Source organism: Pseudophryne corroboree, chromosome 1 (genome assembly GCF_028390025.1).
Source record: "Pseudophryne corroboree isolate aPseCor3 chromosome 1, aPseCor3.hap2, whole genome shotgun sequence".
In the NCBI taxonomy this organism is placed as follows: Eukaryota; Metazoa; Chordata; class Amphibia; order Anura; family Myobatrachidae; genus Pseudophryne; species Pseudophryne corroboree.
Window position 1 is genome coordinate 347,829,372 of NC_086444.1, and position 22,634 is coordinate 347,852,005.

Below are 22,634 nucleotides of genomic sequence, written 5' to 3' on the forward strand. Positions count from 1 at the left end.
TGCCGTGAGCGGCGGCAGTGATGCGGGAACGGGGAGAGGCAGAGACGGGGGGGGGGGGGGGGGGCAGCACTACAGCAGCAGCTCTTCCCCCGTCTGCCCGCGGCTCTCCCCCGTCTCCCCTTCCGCATCTCAATTCAACTTTTTTAAAAGTCGAATTGAGATAGCATTGAATAGCCCAGGTCGGATCCATTCCGACGAATATCGGGATGGATCCGACTTCAATTGAATATACCCCTTATTTTTTTTTATTTTTAATAAATTTGCTTAAATCTAAAAAAAAATAAAAATAACTTTTTTCACGTTGTCATTAATGGGGTATTGTGTGTAGAATTTTGAGGGGAAAAAAATATTTATTCCATTTGGAATAAGGCTGTAACATAACAAAATGTGGAAAAAGCGAAGCGCTGTGAATACTTTCCGGATGCACTGTATAGTCCTATTCCTATCATATAAAGTTACCAATTATCACATGCTGCTGTGAAAACACTGGGCCCAAAAGGGTGAAGGGATGATGAAATAAGGGAAAATTACATGTCTCTTGAAGTTGGCACATGCTATAGTGTTATGTAAAACTGAGCATGTTAAATAAGATTGCAGTGTAACCAGTAACAAAGGAAGGAGAAAACGCTGCAGACGTTTCATTTGAATAATTTGTGACTTTGTATAATGGTTTGTAATAATGTGATTGTTCAGAAAGTGCTTTTATAGAATTTTTATAATTATAATCAACTGCTTAGGGTAGGCTAAGCTGGTATAGCGTAACTTCCTAAATGAACCTTGTTCTATCAGTTTGCAGCCCTGCATGCACACATTCTGTGCTGCCTGTTACTCTGGGTGGATGGAGCGTTCGTCCCTCTGCCCCACCTGCCGGTGTCCGGTTGAACGTATTTGTAAAAACCACATCCTTAACAATCTAGTGGAAGCCTATCTGATCCAGCACCCAGGTAAGTCCACGCACCCAGACTTTCATATATATATTTTTTTGTTTGCTGATTGGTTGGTATTTTATCGCTTGTCAAACTTTGATAAATACCTCCCTTACTCTGTGCAAGTTTAAATAATTTTATACAATTTCTATACTAATATATTCCTGTGATGTTTGTGCCTTACTCCTGAAAACTACAGAGAAATGCCGCAGTGAGGAAGACAGGCGCAGCATGGATGCACGGAACAAGATTACACAAGATATGCTGCAGCCCAAGGTGCGTCGGTCATTCTCCGATGAAGAGGGTAGCTCTGAAGACCTGCTTGAGCTGTCGGACGTTGACAGTGAATCCTCAGATATTAGGTTTGTGACATTATGGGATATATTTACTAAAGTGTAGGGTTTTTGGAGTGGAGATTTTTTTTTTTTTTTAGATTTCTTTTTTTGATTATAAATCCTTTTTTCTGTAGAATACATTACAACACATAGCTAAACAGGTTTTCATTATTATAATGGTACTGCATAATTATAATGGGCGTCAGAACAGTGAAATGTGCAACCTATTACAAATGTGACCATTCGGCCTGGAAGCAGCTCCTGAAGGTATTGTGTGTGTGTGTGTGTGTGTATATATATTTTTTTTATACAATACTTTTTTTATTGAATTGATTTGTCTTCTATCTCAAAGTCAACCCTACACGGTCTGTCGGCAATGCCCAGGATATGGTAGACACATGCAGCCCCCACCTTATCCACTACCCATTGAAACGGAAGCATTACGGACTTTAGGGGACGCCCCTTCTACCTCTGCCAACTTTCCTGCAGGTTTGTCTCTTAACATAAGTACATGCTATGAGCTAATCAATGTACAGCATCGTAGGCGCCATGGATGGAATAGTGGTTAGCATTACTGCCTCACAGCACATGATCATGAGTTTAATTCCCGTCCATAGACCAATCTGTTTGGGGGTTGTATATGCTCCCCGTGTTTCCGTGGGTTTCCTCCAGGTGCTTAGATTTCCTTCCATGCCCCAATAGCAGGTTAATTGGGTTCTGACCAAATGAATCCAAATGTTTGTGCACTTGTATGTTAGAGACTTTAGACATAACTGATAAAATATTAAGAACATGAATTGCATTTCCCCCTCTCACATAAATATATACAGAATTTACACAAGACCAGTGGCGGATCCAGAACAAAATGACAAGGGGGGCCCCCCAAGACCAGACTGTGCTGTAAAGTGTGCGTGGTCTTGCAACGGGCATGACCTCGCAGCAAGGGGCGTGGCATTCAAAGGGAATTACTTATCTGTATGTTGGGGGAGAGGGTGATGCCTTGGAGAGGCAGTGGGTGACAGGAGAGATAGGGCAATGGGAAGTTAGTGACGCAGGGGAAAGGCAGAGCGTGATAGGGAGAGATAGCGGAAGATGGAGAAGCAGTGGCAGATGCCCCCGCTGCTCCATTGCTCTGTGCCCACCTCTCTCTGCCCACTGTTCTTTTTGTGGATCCCAAGTAGGCTCCCAGTTCCCTGTACTCACCTCTTAGTGCTAGTGTCACCGCCCCCTCTCTGTGCAGTGAGTGGGGCAGGTCCAGTGAACGTCACTGGGAGTCAGGGCTGCTGGGTGCAGGGAGGGGAAGGACTGGAGTCCTATGCTCCTTATCCATGCTCAGTGTGCACAACACTGTTGGGGGGTCCAGATGAAGCATACCAGCCGACCCTCTTCTCCCTCCCCCCATATCTGGCACCTGTTACTACTTTTTCTTTTAAATCCCTAAATAACAGTTATTGAAGGGTCTGTTTGTGAAAATCCTCCCTCTCCACTGTCTCTTTGATCCACACGTTGCATATTTTATTAACCACATAAGGATTTTTGGAATTATGGATAGGGGAAGTTATGTACTGAAGGCCCATTATTCATACCTTATTTGTATGTATATGTGACAACATTTTTAATGTCATTTTACCATCACTTTTTTGTTGTGATTTTTGTTGTAGTTGCCCAGGAATATGTATGCACTTCCCAAGGAAGTCATGTGATCTGTACCTGCTGCTTTCAGCCAATGCCAGACAGGAGAAGCGAACGGGAGCAGAATCCACATGTGGCCCCTCAACAATGTAAGGCCTGAGCATGGTCTCTTTCTGTCTGGCTTTATAACTTTGAATGTTATTGGAAACGGGGGCTGATGTCACAGAGCAGCTGAATGTTTTCTATGTTGTAAAATGCAATTCTAAACACTTAATACCACCTGCTCTTCATGCTCCATTACCAGTTGTATCAGGTCTATTGCACCTCCTTGACCATGTTTTTGCTTTCACAGGCACTGCCTGTTTGCAGCCTTTCTGTCACATGTACTGGGGATGCCGCAGAATGGGCTGCTTTGGCTGTTTGGCTCCATTTTGTGGTAAGCTGCTTTATTCACAAGTGACTGCATTTATTTTGTTGTTTTTGTAGTTTGCATTTAAGTGACAACAGAACTATCTGAAGTAAGCAAATGCTTCAGTCCGTTGTTTGAACAGACCTTAGTTGATGTTTTTGCTTTACATCTTGTATCCTTCAAATTTGATTAAAATACAGAACATATGACATGCTGAAACCACCAATTTCCAAAGAGGCAGTATCCCTTTAAAGTAGAGGCCAAACCACTTTTTACTTCCTTACACACACACAACCCCAACTCTTTCTTTATTTGAATCCTTTTATAAATGGTAGAAATTCCTTGTAAAAGCCACAATTAAAATGTAGTGTTCTCCTAATTCCTCTGAGTGGAAGCGGTTAACATACCGCCAGTCGGGATCTTGGTGACCAAAATACAGACGCGGAATCCCGAAAAGCGGTGAAACGCAGACGCTGGAATACTGGCGACACAGGCTATTCTCCCTCTGTGGGTGTCTACGACACTCATAGAGGGAGAATATGTCCTGTGTCCAGTGCATCGAGCCACTGTGCCAGCAGCGTGGCGAGTGCAGCGCCCCTCTGCCGGCATACTGGTGACCGGGATGCCGCCGTCTGTATACTGACGGCCGGCACTATATCATACTGAATCCCTCTAGGGACCGGTCTTCTAGGCAGGCTAACTGATTTAATGACTTTTAGGGGGGAATTCAGTCACAGGATGCAGTTAACTGGGATTTCTTTTTGGGTCTGAGCCAACCCCAAAATAAATCCCCTATAAATAGTTTGTGACTTCTCTCTATTGGCATATGTATTCCTTTGCCATTCTCATTCTTACACCAGTACTTTCCATAAAGTATTAAGCCTGTATGGATCATTTTCACTTTAAGGCACACGTTCTCCTGCTTTCTCCCTCTCTTATCCCCTTTAGAGTTGAATCTCGGAGAAAAATGTTTGGACTCTGTGTTAAACAATAACAACTATGAGTCAGACATTCTAAAGGTAAGGTGAAAACTGGATGCTGGTATATTGTAGTATTTAGTATACTTTCATCAGGGATGTACTGGAATGTATTCTTTCAATAGCTGTGCAAAGTATTTAGAATGGTAGTTAGGCACATTACTATGGTGTAGTGTTTTTTTTTTTATTTCTCTTAATACTAACATGCATAGTCATAGAGAATTTGTTTGTGTTAATATGGATGTCTGTTGCTGAAGCCATGGGGTCACATGTAGTACCCTTATATTGAATTCATGGTTCCCTTATACTAGCTAAGTGAACACGCCATAATTATTAAATTGTAAACGTGGTCTATTATTATTATTATCCTTTATTTATATGGCGCCACAAGGGTTCCGCAGCGCCCAAATACAGTGTACACAAACAAATCAAAACCAGAAAACAGCAGCTTACAGTTGAAGACAATTGGGTATATTCAGTAAGAGTAGGATCCATTCCGACATGCAGTTGTCGGAATGGATCCGACAACCCCTATTCAGTGGACGCCCAAATCAGACTGTCCGATTTGGCCGTACACAGGGTCCTGTCAGGCCGCTGCTGGCCATGGTAGCAGAGATTGGCGGCTGTGAGCGGGAGGGGCTGGCTGCGGGGGACATCTGTGGAGCGGCAGGGGGAGGCGCTGCAGGAAGAGAGGTGCTGCGGGCGGCGGGGGAAGCAGAGGTCGGCGGCCGGCGGGAGGGCCTGGCAGCGGGGGAACATGTCTGCGGCGGGAGGAGGCGCTGAGGCGCCTCCTCCCGCCGCAGACATGTTCCCCCGCAGCCAGCCGCCCCCCCCCCCCCCCCCGCCCCCCCCCCCTGCTGACCGCCGATCTCAGCTCCCCAACCCAGCCGTAGCACCGCTCCTCTCCTCACCTCAATCCGACTTGTTTTCAAGCCGGATTGAGTTTGTCGGAATGGGGGCCAAAACCTGTCGGATTTGGCCCCATTTCCTACAGAAGCACGTGGATCGGCATCTATTCTGCCGATCCACGTGTTTTGCGACAAGTCGGGAATTCCCGACTTGTCGGAAAAAGTCAGCCCCTATTGAATAGGTCTGAACCCCTTCCAACCTATTTCTTTCGGAAGCTGCCGTCTTCCCGACAAGATGGCAGCTTCCGACAGTTATTGAATACACACCAATATAGGACAAGTACAGGGTAAAGTCTATCAAACTCTTTCTTGGGGCTTCTGCAGCCCTGTCTCTTGTTGACATCCCTTTACCATTATCTTGCAGTTAATTTCACCTTAGATCCCATTGACTCCAGTACATGAGGACTGATATGAAGCATTTAGTTAGGAGTCACAGTTGTTGGTGGTATGTGAAATTGCGGTTGAAAATCTAATTTATATACAATCAACTCCTTTTATCGTTCGGTATAATAGCATTCCATCTTCCGTTTATGATGTTCTACAGATCTATTTTTTTTATTTTTTTTAAAGAGACTTAGCAGTTTTATACGTATTAATTATGTTAATGTTTTCTGAATGTACAGCATGCAATTTGTATACTGTGTCTATATGCTTATTTATATGTTTTACCAGAATTACCTGGCATCCAGGGGCTTAACGTGGAAAGACTTATTAAGTGAGAGTCTTGCAGCTGTTCAGCGGGGAGTTTTCATGCTTACTGGTAAGAATCACATTATAATTGTCAGAGTATATATTTGATCTGTACATGCAAGGCTACTATGTTCCACTAGATGGCAGTACCGCATCTCTAATTCACTAATTGCTTAGTCTGTGTGTGTTTGTATTGCCTCCTCAGTCAATCTTTAAACTGTGGGTATGGGACTCGGGGTCGACAGTGTCTAGGTCGACACCTATTGGTCAACAGTGACTAGGTCAACACAGGTAATGGGTTGACATGGCCATTAGGTCGACATGGAAAAAGGACGAAATGAGTTATTTATGGGGGGGGGGGGGGGGGGTTTGTGTGTGTTGTTTTCTCCGTAAAGTGACGGGGAACCCCAATTAGTGCACGGGCAGGTTACCGTTCCAAATTGTAGTCTACGTGGATCGTAAAGTATGGAAAATGTGAAAAACTCATGTCGACCTTTTTCCATGTTGACCGTGTTTATATCGACCTATTTCCTGTGTCGACCTAGAGTCCGGATATCCTAACTAACATTAGTGTAGGCTACATAAAATAAGCAGAGCTGGATATTATGCATACTAGGTGATTCATCGCGCCCTATGGGCGCTCTTCACATCGTCGGGTGGGGCTACGTCCCTTTAACCCTTGCACGCCCTTGGGGCATGCAATATTTTTATTATATGGAGTATTACCTCCAATCATAATTTTGTGAGTGGTTAAATATTGCATGGGCAAAGGGTGTGGGATGGTTAAGGGGCCGTAGCCCCTTGCGACGTCATGAACATTGCACGTAAGGCACAATGAATCACCTAGTAGGTGCTGAGGTTGGGGAAGTGGTGGGTGCGTGGGAGATGCGGAGGGGCGATTGCGGGGTTGCTGCGGGTGGGGGAGGGTGTCAGTAGTCACATTGGGTGGGTTTGGGGGAATGCTGTGGGTGGGGGAGGGGCGGGTGCAGAAGGGGCGCAGATGGGGGGAGGGTTTTCCGGAGGTGTTGCGAGTGAGGGAGGGGATATGTAGATGCTGTTGGTGGAGGAGGGGCGGGGGTGGCAGATGGAGGAGCTGTCTGGGGGAGGGGCGTGTGCGTTTGGGGGAGGGGTTGCAGATGTGGTAGGGGAGTAGTGGTTGTGGGGTGCCGCGGATGGGGTTTGTAGATGATGTGGGGGGTGGAAGGGTGGGTGGCGAATGGGGGAGGGGCGGGTGGTGGAGGGGTGGGTGCAGATGGGGTGCTGCGGATAGGGGAGGTGGTCGGGAGGTGTTGCGGATGGGGGAGGGGCAAAAAAGTGGGGGCCATAGATGGGGGATGGGTATTGGAGGTGCTGTGGGGGTGGCGCGGGTGGGGGAGAGGCAGATGCGGGGCTGTTGCGGATGGGGAAGAAAGGGGTGGGTGCTGGGGTGCTGCAAGTAAGTTAGGGGGTCGCGAAGCGCAGCGGGTGGGGGAGGAGCAGGGGTGAAGCGGCTGGGGCAGTGGCAGGTGCGGGGGTGCGGCGGATGGGGTTAATAGGTGCTGTGGGTGGTGCAGTGGTTTGGGTAGGGGGGTGGGGGTGCCGTGTGTGTGGGAGGGGGGGGTGCCGTGTGTGTGGGAGGGTGCTGCGGGTGGGGATGCTGCGAGTGTAGTAGCGGGTCGGGAGGTGCGAAGTTGATGCTGGTGGGAGAGTGGCAGGTGCAGGGGTGCCGCGGATGGGGTCCATAGGTTCTGTGGGTGGTGGAGTGGCGGGTGCAGGGTGTTGCGGTTTGGGTAGGGGTCTAGAGGCGGCACGGGTGAGGGAGGGGCGGGTGCCGAGGTGCCGTGGATGGGGTCCGGTGGCGCTGCGGGTTGGGGAGGGGTGGTTGCTGATGCTCCGGGACGAGCGGGGCTGCCGGGGGTGGTGGAGGGGCGGGTGCGGGGGTGTTGCGGGTGGGGAAAGGGTGGATGTGCTGTGAGTGTGGTAGGCGGTCGGGAGACATAGCGGGTGAGGGAGTGGCAGGTGCGTGAGTGCTATGGATGGGGTGTGGGGTCCATAGGTGCTGCGGATGGTGGAGTGGCGGGTGCGAGGGTGCCGCGGTTTGGGTAGGGGGTCTGGAGGCGCCACGGGTGGGGGAGGGGCGGGTTGCAGGGGTGCAATGGATGGTGGTGGGGGTCCGGTGGCGATGCGGGTGGGGTGTTGTGGGGGAGGGGCGGGTGCGTTGGTGCCGCGGGTGGGGGAGGGGGAACCCAGGGTGTTGCGAGTGAAGGAGGGGGTGGGAGGTGCAGGGGGTGGGGGCGGAGTTGACGCAGGTGCGGTGGTGGTGCGGGGTGCTGTGGTTTGGATAGGGGGTCTGGAGGTGCCACGGGTGGGGGAGGGGCGTGTGCGGCGGTGCCGTGGATGGGGTTCCGGTGGAGTGCGGATGTGTGGGGAAGGGGGACTCGGGGTGGGATGTACTAACCTCTGCCGCTGCGGTATCTGGCTTATTGCGTGTGTTCTCCTCGATAATAGGATCGCTGTCCGCTGGGTGGGAGGTATGGGCCTAGGTCGCTTGTGGGATGGGCTTGTGGGGTGCGGTGGGTGTTGCACGTGGGGCGAGGAGTTTGTTTGGAGGAGTTGTGGGTGTGCGTGGGTTGTGTTTGTTGTAGTGGCGTGAGGGTTAGGGGTTCATGATTTGGTGGGGTGTAGGATGTGCAGGGATGGGGAAGTGTGTGTGTGTGTGGGGGGGGGGGGGGGGGGGGGAGTGTTCGCGTGTGTGTGTGTGAAGGAGAAGAGGGTGGGGTGGGGTGTGTGGAAAAGTGGAGGTGTGCCTCTGGGGTGTATGGCTGTAGCAGATGCGGGTAGTGGGGACTCCCTGCCTGTGCAGTGACCTAATCGTTTGGCTGCTGCGGGAGGGAGCTCCCACACAGCAGCACTGTGGCTGGAGCAGTGTCCCGTCCAGGCTACGGGCGGGTGCACCTGGTCTGGCCTCCACAGTGTGTGCCTGGTGCCGGGGATGTGAATGGGGCTGGCGGCGCGCGTGTTCCTGGAGTTGCGGGCTGGCTGTGAGGCGGGCGGCATAGTGGGGTGGCCGGAGCGGAGTGAGGCGAAGTGGCAGCAGGAGGGAGCTGTGTATGTGCGGCGCTGGGGATTGGTGAGTGTGGTGCTCCGTCCCGCTGTACCTGCTCGTCCCCTGCTGCCGTCCTACACGAACCCCCACTGGCTAGATGCGGTAGGGGGTGAGTTGGGGGGTGCATAAGGGAGGTATTCCTCAGTGTGGGGTGTGGGTGTAAGGGGGGCTGGAAGTTTGGTACCTGGGAGAGGTGCGGCGAGCGTCTAGCGGTGCTTGGAAGTCCCCGTCCGCATAGCCTGTGTTCCCCTCCCTGCTGCTGCTGTCTGGAGCTGTGTGTGGTGCTACTGGTGGCCATGGCCACCCCTCTATATTGTGTTAGGGGGCATTTTTTACTTGCCACTGGTGCTTGCACAGGCCATGGTGTCTCTCCCTGCAGATACTGTTGACTCCGCCCAGCGTTAGAGGCCCAGGCACAGAGTCACAGATCTGGGCTATTATATAGGAGATGGCATATCAGACGCAACACAAAACATTTTATGACTGATCTGCCAATACATACATACAAGGACATAATAAATGGATACATTTGTTAATGGCAGACCTATCCCAGCACATGCAGTGCTATGCACAGCATAATAACTTTACGACCATCGTATGCAGACTGGAGCAGTGAGAGCATTCCTTATGCCTCCCAGTCCCATTTCTCCAACACAGCCTGTGTTTATATCATAATGGTGTTACTCACGCCCTCATCCATTTAAGCTTCATCTGACACAGGACTGCTGATTTATACTAGAGACCTGTAAAAGGCAGAAAAATGGGGAAAGTAAGGAATTAGAGTGCACTAGGGATCCCTAGAGTGTAGATTTAATATCTGCCTACAATATGAAATATTGAGCAGGAGATTATCTTGTTACATGACATACCAAGAGAACCTCACCTAGAGCACTTCAGAAATATTATGGACACACACTGATCTTCTAAAATACACATCATTTGTCCAACAGTGTTTTAATTTTTTCCCCTACCACAAGTGTAGATTTGGTTAATAATAGGCTTGAGTATATTGAAATAGATCTTCTATCTTTCTCAAGCAGATACAATACAAATGTTTTCAAAAGCGAAATTTAATACTTTAATGTAAGTGAAAACAGTATGAAAATTCAGTGTTACTTAGCTGGTAATCATATTTTGTGTTGAAAGCCTTGGAAAGTTTTGATCCTTTTTAGGGTTAATAAATTATTCAATCCACATAAATCTTGAATGCAATGCAGTGAAAGCTAACCTAGTCTGGAATTTTTTTTTATAGTTTGTTAAAAGTTACTAAATTATTATTTATCTGTTCTTGAATTTGTTACTTGAACTTGCAAATAATTCCACATTTCTGATAATCGTTCTTGGTGGTCAGTTCAGTTAGGTGAGGCATAGTCACATCCGCGAGTAAGTGCGGATATATGCTGCGCTCTCTGTACCGCCTGACTCGCATATTTTTGTTTGCAGCTCCTTAGGGCCGCGAGGGGGGCAAATTGCTTGGCCATTGGTGGCTTTTCCACGCCATTAAACTCCAACTCTCCCCATTTGAAATCTAATTAAATTGACCCTTAATTTCTTATATGTATCATTTATATTGGCTTGGTTTGGCAGTGATGCATAATTAGTTGATACTTTGTTTAAATAATTATACTAGTTAAAATTTGAACCTACACATCCTATTGTATTTTTGTATACATATGTGATTGTTAGAGAACCTGTCATGTGATTGTACATTAGTTATTTGCTGTGCTCGCTATTTAATATTTACATATGCTTGTGCCTACAGATTACAGGATAAATGGAAACACTGTGCTCTGCTACTTCTGTGGCCTACGTAACTTTAGAGATCTAACCTACCAATACAGGCAAAACATCCCACCTACTGAGTTACCAGGTACCCAGCCTTAATCTCCTTATTGTCCTTATAAGGGCTTTCCTTTTATCTCTGCAGCTCTCCCTTTAGGTTGTGGTGTTCAGGTGGCCAGCCAACACATATCAGACTTAGGAGTGTATTCAATTAGTGTTGGATCCTCTCCGACGGAGAGGAACCGACACTTAAGTATTTAATTTGCGGGCATTTACGACAGGTTTAGCCCGTTTTCGACAATGCTGATCCGTCTTTGTTTAAAATCTGTAGAAAATGCCAGCAAATCCGATGGAATACGTGAATCCGCGTCTAATCCGCTGACCCACTTGTATTCCGACAAGTCGGAAAATGACAAGTGACTTGAATAGGTCGAATCCAGATTTGACCTAAAAGTCATAAAAAGCCGTTTTTCCTACTTGTCGGATCAATTGAATAGACCCCTTAGACGAGATAAAAGCTTGAGTCTCTCCATACATTCCTCACGCTGAATCTAGTATTTTGTAGTGTACATCCCAGTGGGATCTGGTGAAGATCCAGGCAGTCTGCATCCCAGCAGCCGGGATCCTGACACTACACCCGAATAGGATCACCTGCCCAGTGCAAGAATCCCGACCGCCGGGATCCCGAATGACCAAAGGGCCAATCCCCCCCCCCCCCCCCTTCCCCCCTTCGTTTGGAGAGCCACAGGTTGGCTGGTCTAGGGTGACATTTGAAACTCTTGAAGCATGGGATAAGCTACTTAGGAAGGTGAGCTATTAGAGGTGAAACAACATCAGCCTTTTTTCCAATGTTTCACCGATATTTTTTTACAGGCTATCCAATTTGGTCGCCTGTAATAAAAAAATAAAAAATACATGATCTCCCGAAAACACAGAGGGTTAGTGAAACCAGTGTGTTTTCGGTAGAAACAGCCCTCTTTTCGCATGAAAACGGGGCTGTTTCCGGGGATTTGGTTTCGCCTGCCTGAGTCGGATAAAACAAAATCCCCCATAACTGCGGCGATCAGCAGTGTCCCATGCTCGTCGCAGCAAGCAGGGATTGCAGGGAGGACGCCGCGGCATGGGAGCAGACACTTGGGGAAGTGACCCGCATTTCCTCTCTACCCCCAGCAGCAGTCACATGACAGGAGAGCGGTCATGGGAGCGAGAGGTGCAGCGCTGCACAGGGAGCCGGCATCCGGTGCAGCAAAAGGTAGCCCCCCTATAAGCCGCTGCACGTGCTGGCTTATCAGGGCTAATAGGATAGCCCTGGGCGATATCATTACCCACGGTAATGTACTGTGGGTAATTGCATATCCCCCTTAGCCTTTTTGAACAGATCCATCTCTCTTTGGTTAATTTATCCTTACAAGGTTTAGCAAATCTTACCTCTCCTCTAAATCTGTCCTCATGGGTTGCTAAGGGCATTTGTACTGTCTGTGATATGTATTAGGATGCTGAAATCACCCCATTTTGTGTCATGTCTTCTAGGGGTAGACTATTCCACCCAGGGTAATACTACGCAGCGCGCCCAAGATGGCTGCCTCAGCTGGTACCTGTGAGGGTGGAATACACAACCCTTGGAATTTGTTACCCAAAATGCCTACTCCAATTTTGCATTATGCTTACTGTGTGCTCAAGGTTTTCTTTTTGTCTGTGTGGCTTGTCTGTTGCTGTATTTCTTAAATCTCCTGTATTATGTGCATTGTTTTTGATGTCTGTAAAGTGACTAAAAAGAGTCCTGTTGGAGAAAGAGCGCTATATAAATAAAATTATAATAATTATTATTTAGATATAATATACTTGTGTCCTTTGCTCAGTTACAATCCTGTTATTTTCTACCCTCTGCCGATTTTAAAACGTTCCTTCAAGTAATACACTGGCTGCACTCTTTCAGTTACTTGATGGGGGACCCCACGCTCTGCTACACACCGGGCAAATATATAATTTTGTTATTGGCTAAACCACCGGATAAGTTGCCAGCACACCGTTATTGTGAACGTGACCTTGATATCTGTTTAGAGTCTGAGGAATGGTCTTTATTGTTCCTTTCGTTGTATAAAATGTCTAAATGCATCTGTCTCATTGAAATGTGTATAAGATTGTTCTGACACATATATTTCACTGCAGATAGACTACGAAAAATCTATCCTTCCCAGTCTAGTTTAAGTTGGTGTCCTTGGGCTGCAGTTAGGGATATTTTGCATATTTTTGGGCGGTGTCGCAGTATCAGCCCTCTTTGGTGGGATCTAGACGACTTAATATTACAGGTTATATGCTCCAAACTGACCCTACCCCTGAAAATGGCTCTCTTACATGGATCCGGACAGCCGTAAGGAATATATCATTGATAACCCCTTAGTCATATTTTCATTGCTACAAAGGCAGCAATTGCCCAATTTTGGAAACAAGATATTCCTCCCCCCCTCCTCCTCCTCCTCCTCCTCCTCCTCCTCCTCCAACATTAATAATAAATAAAATTAAGTACAGATTCTTGATGGAGACGTTAAATTGCCCCTACTCTACGTCACTGAATTCCCCTGCTGATAAAATGGTCTGGCTGGCATGTGTATTCTACTTGGGGTCCAGGTGCTACGTAATGAGTCTAATTTGTTGTATTCTGTTCAGCTTCTCCACATGTTTGATTACCACATATTCCCTTCATTGAGAATTTATTTGCATGTAAGCGTATTCTAGATCCTGAACCTTCTTATGTTTCCCTCCCAACCTCTTATTTCCTGTATAACCACATTATGTGAGATTATAAATACAGTAGTGATGTTGATGACCACATGGGCATGAGGTCAACATTTTTAAAATAAAGGTTTGTGTATTCTTCACAGTGGCGGTGACATCACGGCCAAACTGCTACTGGGGACGAAACTGCAGAACTCAGGTCAAAGCACATCATGCTATGTGAGTATTGCAGTTTATATTCTGTCTTATGACTGCTGTTAAGTAGCAGAACATACTATGTCACAAATGGATTCTGCTATTTGGAGACCTTACTACATTCAAATAATTTACTGTATCATAATTTGTATGCTTTCATGTAAAATGTGCCTGATTATTTTTAGACTACTTCTGTGACTGCATTATATTTGTGTTTCTGCTTTCCGCTTTCTCAGTGTTCAAAGAAAAAAGATCGGTATTATGGTTGCACACTGTCAACTGAAACATAACTTTTATTTGACTTTAATAAAATTGTGATCAGCAAACAATTGAAACTAAAAGAATAGACGTGAAGGAAATGTCCTGTCACTATATTACTACAAGTCTTGGGAGAGTTCAGGTTTATTTATTAACTTTTTCTCCATACAGACATTCATTTAATTGGTAACATTTTGTTTTGTTTTTCTGTATATCCAAATATGACATTTGTTATGGACAAACTGGTTAGTATTTGTTAAGAGGAGCAAGTTCTCTGTTAATTTTGGTGTTATGATACCATTGTGTTTCTATTCTATGGGCGGTATTCAAATGATATATCATGCCCAACCTCCTTTCTAAAGTGATCCCAGTTATCACGCATATTGCGCTCATAGTAATCAGGTTTAGCTGCGTAAAAGGTTGGGCTCCCACGCTACCCCAGGAGGGGGTAGGGAGCTGAAATGATTATACCACTCCCGTCAGCAGAAACAGAATGGGTGTGGAAGGGGGTGAAAAGAATTGAATACCGCTCTATATCTTGAAACGGTTTATGCAAGGAGGTGTTTCTTTGCGTATAACTAACAGGTCTTGTAACCATCCTTGTTATCTTGTAACAGGTGTTATTGTTGCCTCTTTGTTACATAGCTTATAAGCATGTGAATGTGAGAGTGGATTTTTAATTCTAACAAACAAGGCTAATAGCTAATAAGCTATTAAGCTAATAACTATGTTTGGTCTCACCCTGCCCTTTAATATAGTACATGTTGAGTTACCCTAATCCGAAATTCAAAATCCCACATTTTTCGTCCCCCTACTGGGATAATGACATATATTTTATATATTATGTGTATATATTATATAGATATATAATATAATATGCATAAATGTGTCATTATCTCAGTATGTTAACTGTACTACAGCTCACATATAAAAGTCTATCTAATTTCTTTATTATAATATAAATTGTTTAAATCGCTGTTCAAAAATGCTGCTTTAATATGGCCATTGGTTAAGTGATCTCACTGTATATGTTGAAATCTCATGTGTTCTGCTCTGTCCCCCATGTGGGTGGTCCAATAACTGGTTAGAGAGATCAATTCAGTGGGTTGTATGAATATGGTCGAAGTATGCTGTTCCTGTATTGATTATGCAGTGGAAACACTCATATGGGTGGTGGTACGGAAACCGATCACAGAGATCATGTCAGTGGATTGTATAAATACAGCTAAAGTGTATATGTTGCTGAAGGATGGTATCAGGATCCTGGTGCTTGGAATGCCTGCGGTCAGAAGGCCCGAAAGTGGCATCCCGATGCGCAGAATCCCCAACACCTGCTAGGTAAGTATAATAACCCCCACTAACCCGCAACCTAACCCTAACTCTCTTCCATTTTAATGCCTAACCCTAACTCTCCCTCCCCGCAGCCTAATCCTAACCCTCCCTGGCATACTTTTGATCAGATGCCAACAGTCGGGATTCAAGTGCCGGCATTGTGATCGATATTGGGATCCCAGCGCCGGTCTTGTGACCAGTGTATTCCGAATGCCGGCATCCCAAACACCGGTATGCTGCCTGGATCCCGTTGCTGCTGTGTATAGCAATTAAATGAAAGTTATGTTTTAAGAGAGTGTGCATCCATAGTATCTATTATTTTTCTAAGTTTTCTTTGGATATTATTTAAGGTAGGATAGCACAACCAGAAAATTGTGAATATTGTCACTAATATTACCTGGGTCTCTTTCAAAAATCAGAGAAATAAACACTTTTTGTAGTGCTCCACATACTCTACTTGTGCTGTCTCACATTGTTCCATCTTCCATATAATAGAAGAAAAATAAGGGTAATGTCAACTTGAAAAACTGTTAGTCAGAAAACAGACCGTACTCTGCGTGTGAGCGCTTACTGTATACAGTACTGGTAACAAATGCCCTCTTCATTTTGTTATATGGTCATTGTCCTGTGACTAGACACTCTGTGCTCTCGATGTTTTTGCTTATTGAAGGAATAACATTGTAGGCATATGAGTCAAGCAGAAAAACATTACTCACAGTAATATGCAGTAAACTTATCCCAGTGCACTCCCATGGGCATTCGTTTCAATATATAGACGTTCATATAGCCTAAGACTTGTGTAATATACAGACACATACTTTATGCTTTGATATGGATGTAAGTGAGAGACACTATTAAAAACAAAAGTAAAAGAAAAGGATGTCTGGCACTCACCCGTCGGGCAAAAGAATTTGAGTTTTGTACCCTTGGGTCAGACGCATGCTGTGATAGATCTGGGATTGAGTTGAGGTTGGCAGAGTTGCAAAAAAACTTTCCCATGTATCAAAAAAGGAAGAGACCCCCTTCTCCTTAGCAAACATCTCCACCCAGTCCATTAGAAAAATAAAAGTAAGTTTCTCCCTATATAATTAAATATTTTAAAATGGTTGGGTGTATCCATTCTTGTTGCATGGTCTTTTTTTGCCACAGCACTTACAGCATGCAGTAACTTCCTACTGTACATAGTAAGCCTCTGCCCCTCAAACAAATGCCCAGAATGAACCCACTCAGGAGTAAAAGGCACAAAATTGGCCTCCTGCCTTATCCGCCTCCAAAAGGCCTGGACCACTGGACACTTCCAAAGACCGTAATAAAAGTCAGTCTATCCCTGATACATGTAGGGCAAGTATGAAAACCGGATAGACCCATTCTATACTGTCTGTGGGGGGACAAATAAGTCCTATGGTACACATTTAAGAAAAGCTCATATGTACTAGCAGTCAGCAGTTTGCATGGTTTCAGCAATCCTCGTACTAAGTCTTTTATAGAAAGAGTTTGGAATTGTCAGCCATTGGAACATACCCTGGCTGACCACGTAATTGTCTAGGTCCTACCTTAGGAATTTATAATAGATAGAAATGGCCTTACGTGAGGGTATTAGTCTAGAAAGACGTTGGTCTAACAGATTATGCCAGTCGGGGCATTATGTAGAGTTGTGCCTGAAAGTAAGAGAGGTTCTCTGAGAGAGATTTTATTCTGGTTTTTTATATCCTACATAGCGCAGTCTCTTTTAATATGGTTGTCTTTGAGTTGGGTATTTTCCCATTGTTTGTACTGCTGCTTGGAAGCTGTAGGTATTATGCCCCACATATATTACCTGCGTATTGTGGCAATTTTTCAATCCCTCATCCTCTGGTTCAGGGAATCAGGAATATTAAACATGCTTTAAAAATCTTCGGTCGGGATTGCGAATTGGGTCTTTTTAAAAATGAAGAATTTCCGAACCCAGACCGATCACGATTGCCGGCAATTCTAGTCGGGTCAGGAAATGGGGTTCTGATGTATGGGGGACTTTACTCGTATCTATATTAATTAGTTTTATTTTCCTTTCACCAGGCTGTGCTTGGTGTGTTTTTTTTCTTCTTTTTTTTGAGAAATATTTATTGTTCCAACTGTCCTGTACCATTGGATGCATTTAAATGCTGCTCCCTAATTATTGTCTGCTTATAATTCTACTAGCTTTCATTAGTTCCACACAATTTTCTCTACCTGCGGCTACTACAATTGTTAAACTATTTTATCTATCAAGTGGTACCCCACACCTTTTATATTGTATGGCAGCCTTGTGTTAAACCTTGGTCATCTGATTAGACACTGAAAAAGCTGTCCTTTCTTGGAAGGTATATAGGGAGGGGGTAAAACTCAGAGTTGATCGTAGCAGCAAATTTGTTAGCAGTTGGGCAAAACCGGGGGGTAATTCTGAGTTGATCGCAGCAGGAACTCAGAATTACCCCCTATGTGCACTGCAGGGCGGGCATATATAACATGTGCAGAGAGAGTTAGATTTGGGTGGGGTGTGTTCAATCTGAAATCTAAATTACAGTGTAAAAACAAAGCAGCCAGTATTTACCCTGCACAGAAACAATAGAACTCCCAATATTTGGTTGTGACAACGTTCAAAACAAATATTTGATGATACATAGAGTGAAAATATTGTGAGAATATTCAATATTCCACTGCTGGAAGAAAAAAAATTGAATACTGTTACTCTTACAGAAGCTTCTAAAATTGTGGATCTGTACCTGTTTTCATGGACTGCAAATCAGTAGTTCAAATCATACTTGCCAATATAAAGGCTGCATGCACCATCCGGGAGGGGGCAGCCAGGTCAGCACAGTAGTGGGGAACGTGTAAGGGGGTATATCACACTGCATAGGGGTGAAACGTGATCGCCTCCCTTTAGGAAATTGTAGTGTCGTCTTTAAGTACAGTATACTGTTATGGGAACATTAGTATAAGTTAAAGGTACAAAATAAACCGTTGCGGCACATTCTGCTGGATGATGCACTTTGAGCATGATGAGTAATAGGAGTGATGACTAAGGCTGGGTATACACTTGCACGGTATGTTACAGGTAAATCGGAATGACCTATTGTGTGGATCGTACAGTTTGTACGGTCAATTGCATGCTCCCGCATACGACACGTATACTATCTTCTGGTTGGCCGTGGTGCACGGCCAATCAGAAGATATTACATACAATGTGGTACAGTTAAAGGAAGGATTGACCTAGATTATCATTCAGTCATTTATAGAATTACACAGTATGTACAGCCAGTCTCACTTGGTCCATGATAAAGGGAATTCATCCCGGCCTAAGCACGTAAACCTTTTCTGACTAAGCCACCATTTCTAGCCACTTGGTGGTAAGAGTTCGTTCAGGAAAGAAGACTGTTGTTAGTACACCACTTGTTGATCCAGGTAAAATTCGATCTACCTCCACTTTATATAACGCTTGGTCTTATGAAGAACTTTGTTAAAGCAATGAATCAAAGAAAATCTAAGAAAAAAAATCCCAAGGATCAGTATTGCAAAGATCAAAAAGGGCATCTTTGTACTTGTAGGACCTCAAATAAGAGAACTGATTCAAGATGAGAGCTTCGATGGTCGGTTGAATTGGGCTGAAAAAGCTGCATGGGATATTCTTTTAAGAATATTTAATGGCACTTCTTAGGGAAACATAAGGCAGGCAACCATGAACAATTAGTGGGAAATCTCTTAAAAACTTACAAGACCATGGTCTGTAACATGTTTTTGAAAGTCCATTCTTAGACTCGCACCAGGGGGGTAATTCCAAGTTGATCGCAGCAGGATTTTTGTTCGCAATTGGGCAAAACCATGTGTACTGCAGGGGAGGCAGATATAACATGTGCAGAAAGAGTTAGATGTGGGTGGGTTATATTGTTTCTGTGCATGGTAAATACTGGCTGCTTTATTTTTACACTGCAAATTAGATTGCAGATTGAACACACCACACCCAAATCTAACTCTCTCTGCACTTGTTATATCTGTCTCCCCTGCAGTGCACATGGTTTTGCCCAATTGCTAACAAAAATCCTGCTGCGATCAACTTGGAATTACCCCCCTGGATTGGACTAAGAGGAGTGGATTTAATGATTCGTATCAAAAATCCTTTTGTCACTTTGGAACAGCTAGCTAGTCCCTTGATATTGAACTACAACCATGTCACTGAATCCATTTTTACTATGTTTCTTATTAACATGGTGAAATAACTTGACCACTTTTAAGTGTCTTCCTGGTGCTTTACCCCATGATTATATTGCAATTTTCTGCAGCAGAAACTCTGGTCCCTTTAAGAATTGCACTGTAATGAGTAGATGCAATGTTGCTACCATAACTCCAGTCCCATCAGCTATGCATTTTGTCTGACTCCCGGACTTTCTCAAAGTGTATCATCATATAGTTCGGATTTTTTCTGGAAGCATTAGGTCTGATATCTCCAAGTCACTATTGGCCATTTAGCACTTTATTTTCAAGTGCCAGTCAGAACCGGATGTTCTTTTCAGAGCTGCCTCTCCTACCCTTTTTTATTTTTTATGGAGTGCTTGGAGTAGATTGGGCAGAGGCTTGATTAGCTTCTCCCAGAGTGTCTGCACCCATTAGTGAGAACATCTCTTAAGGAAACTAGAAACTACCATTGCAAGATGCTGCTCTGGATTCCTGAGCTGCCACCACATTTGGGCACTTGCAGATTGGACCATGTTGGAGAGATGATGGTGACACTTATGGACACTCCTGCTGTTTGTACCCTGGCACCATAAGGAATGGGGACTTAGGTTCAGACGTCTGATGAAGAGTTTAAATACAGTGACGTTCATTATAGAGAGCTGTCACTATGCGCACATCGGAAGAACAGCACATTATTTATTGCCATTAACCTGTCACCCATCTACCAGGGGTGCGTGGAATAGGTAGTTACTCTGGAGGGAGAACCCCATTTCATTTTTGGGGACCTGACTTTCTGAGGAATTCCACCCCTGGGCTGACCAGTTTGGGTCTGGTTAACGTTATGGCAAGGAGACTACATGCTGTTTGTTTCCCTGTTACAACGTTAACCCCATTGACTGGTTTAATCTGGTACTGGTTTCTGGAAAATAGGAGGCAGTGATATCCCAATAAGAGAAGTCAGGTGCTGGTTATTGAAATGGCTAGAGGAAACAACCAAGCATTATAATTGTTTTTATTAATAATAAAAAAAAATATCCATACATACACATACACACACACACACACACACACACACACACACTTACTTACTTTATGGAAAAAGCACAAAGACCAGCACTCATGTTTGTCAGGATGTTTATTCCAAAAACATCAGTTCACATTTCAAACAATATCTATGTAGCAGCGGCAGCCTCAGAACTATAAGTAGTCCTGGAAGTTATGATATGCCTCCCACAGAGCCCTGATCTCAACATCGAGTCTGTCTGGGATTACATGAAGAGACAGACAGAAACATTTGAGCAAGCCTGCATCCATAGAAGATCTGTGTTTAGTTCTCGAAGATGTTTGGAACAACCTCCCTGCCAAGTTCCTTCAAAAACTGTGTGCAAGTGTACCTAGAATAATTGATGTTTTGAAGTGCAAGGTGGTTTTGGCCAGGTTGAAAGCTACTTGCCCCCTTCTTTTCTTTTTATTTTTTGCTAAAAGCTCTTAAGAATGATCATAGGACCGGATTCAGACCTCTTTCTCCATTATGCAATTGAAAAATGGGTCTGGATAACCTTTAAACAGACCATCATCTGTTTGATTAAATCTGCAAGGGAAATCGAAGCACGATATCCCATCGTGCTCAATCACACAAATGTATGGGCACCATTACTGTTCATTTCTCCTGCAGGGTCCACAGGATATATTGGGATATGGTGAAGACACAGCAGATTTGCACCAACGGGTAAAGCTTTTCAGCCTTCCAGCATGCAACGGGCCCATCCATATATCCCTGCCTCCTGGCTCAGGCAAATCAGTTTTTCGTTTGGTGCGGCAGGAGTTAGTCCATGGATTAGAGGGCTGCTGTTTTTTAGCAGCCATAAACTTTCTTATTTTATTTTTATAGTCTTACTATTTTTTCTGAGTGATCTTTCTAAAAAGTGTCTTATACGTACCTTAGAAAGAGTCGCTCCAACAACTCCCCACCAGGTCGCGACAACGCTTACCCACTAGTACAGTGCTGTTTCGTCGGGCGTCTGATATACTAGCAGGTCCAGCAGACGTTACCAGGCTGTGGCCGGAGCACGGGGAGAAGGTAAGGCATTGGTTCCGCTTAGACGTGGACACAGCCACACTGTTTTGGGAGGAGACTACCAAACAGTCGCCAGCGCAGCTTCCGCCAGTTTACTCGGAGTCTTCCGCCATGAACTGCTTTTCCCGCTTCCGTCTGAGACGCTGTGTACTCAGGTGACCCAGTCACAGGATAAGCAGCTGTGTGACTGGTGCGCAGTGTTCACTTGGGTGTCTGTGTTCACTATAGGTTCACGGAGCGATTGTGTACACGATTAGTGCCTGGATCCACTCAGCGTTAGCAAACATATTGATCGGTCCTGGGTGAGTCTACCTGTATCCCAGTCTACTGAGCCTGGTAATACAGCACTAAGTCTCTATCTATCTTTGAGTACGAATAGTTAGATAAGTGCCTGATGCTTATGAGTCTGATAACTATTGCTGTAGTTTTATTTTGCTGTGCAACTGAATACGTTTAAAACTCTTATGTAAGGTAATGTAGTAATATGTTTCTCCTACATACTTATGTGCTCATATTGCTTATTGTACTAATGTATAACCTGTGACTGTCTGCTAGTGTGATTGCTGACTTAACTATAATTTCATCAGTTTTTAAAACTGTGTATTCCGATCCTCAATGCTGGTGCAAAGCAGGGTAGGGTCAGATTGTAAGTCACTTTAACAAATTTTAAAGTGATTACAGTCACAGATTGTATAATAACACTGTAAAGGTGTCTGATTTATTTATCATATCTAAGAGCGGCATGGGTGAGGAAAATACATTTTCCACAGCATCACCAACACTTATTTCATGTTGTCTTGCAAAGCTAGGTTAACCTATCAGGACTGGTTCAATGGGATTATGTGCAAAATTGTTTAGTTGTCTCCAAAGCCTCTTAAATAACCAAGGCAGGCACAGGTTCTGGTTGAAACTTCATGAGCTTCTTTGCACAGACATTATGTAGCTGAACAGGTAATGCCAGCTCCTATACCAGCGATAGGTTATCCTATTAACCTTTACATGCAACTTTCATTCTGAGGTTTTCCACCTAGGGAATGGCAGCCTCTTAACAAAGGCAGGCTGAAAGGCTGGTGGTAAGTAAATCACACAGACATGATGCAACAT

General features: G+C 44.8%; 1 protein-coding gene across 3 annotated transcripts in view; it reads left to right on the forward strand.

Annotated features, from left to right (window-relative positions):
• CHFR (checkpoint with forkhead and ring finger domains) overlaps window positions 1–22,634 on the forward strand; it is a 236,239-nt gene that overhangs the window by 206,934 nt on the left and 6,671 nt on the right. For all 3 annotated transcript variants that reach the window (XM_063964696.1, XM_063964695.1, XM_063964694.1), the window contains 9 exons: window positions 790–944; window positions 1,126–1,288; window positions 1,614–1,750; window positions 2,923–3,042; window positions 3,246–3,329; window positions 4,251–4,321; window positions 5,860–5,947; window positions 10,725–10,832; window positions 13,627–13,699. In XM_063964696.1, the coding sequence (XP_063820766.1) occupies window positions 790–944; window positions 1,126–1,288; window positions 1,614–1,750; window positions 2,923–3,042; window positions 3,246–3,329; window positions 4,251–4,321; window positions 5,860–5,947; window positions 10,725–10,832; window positions 13,627–13,699 (999 nt within the window). The remainder of the gene's footprint in view (window positions 1–789; window positions 945–1,125; window positions 1,289–1,613; window positions 1,751–2,922; window positions 3,043–3,245; window positions 3,330–4,250; window positions 4,322–5,859; window positions 5,948–10,724; window positions 10,833–13,626; window positions 13,700–22,634) is intronic.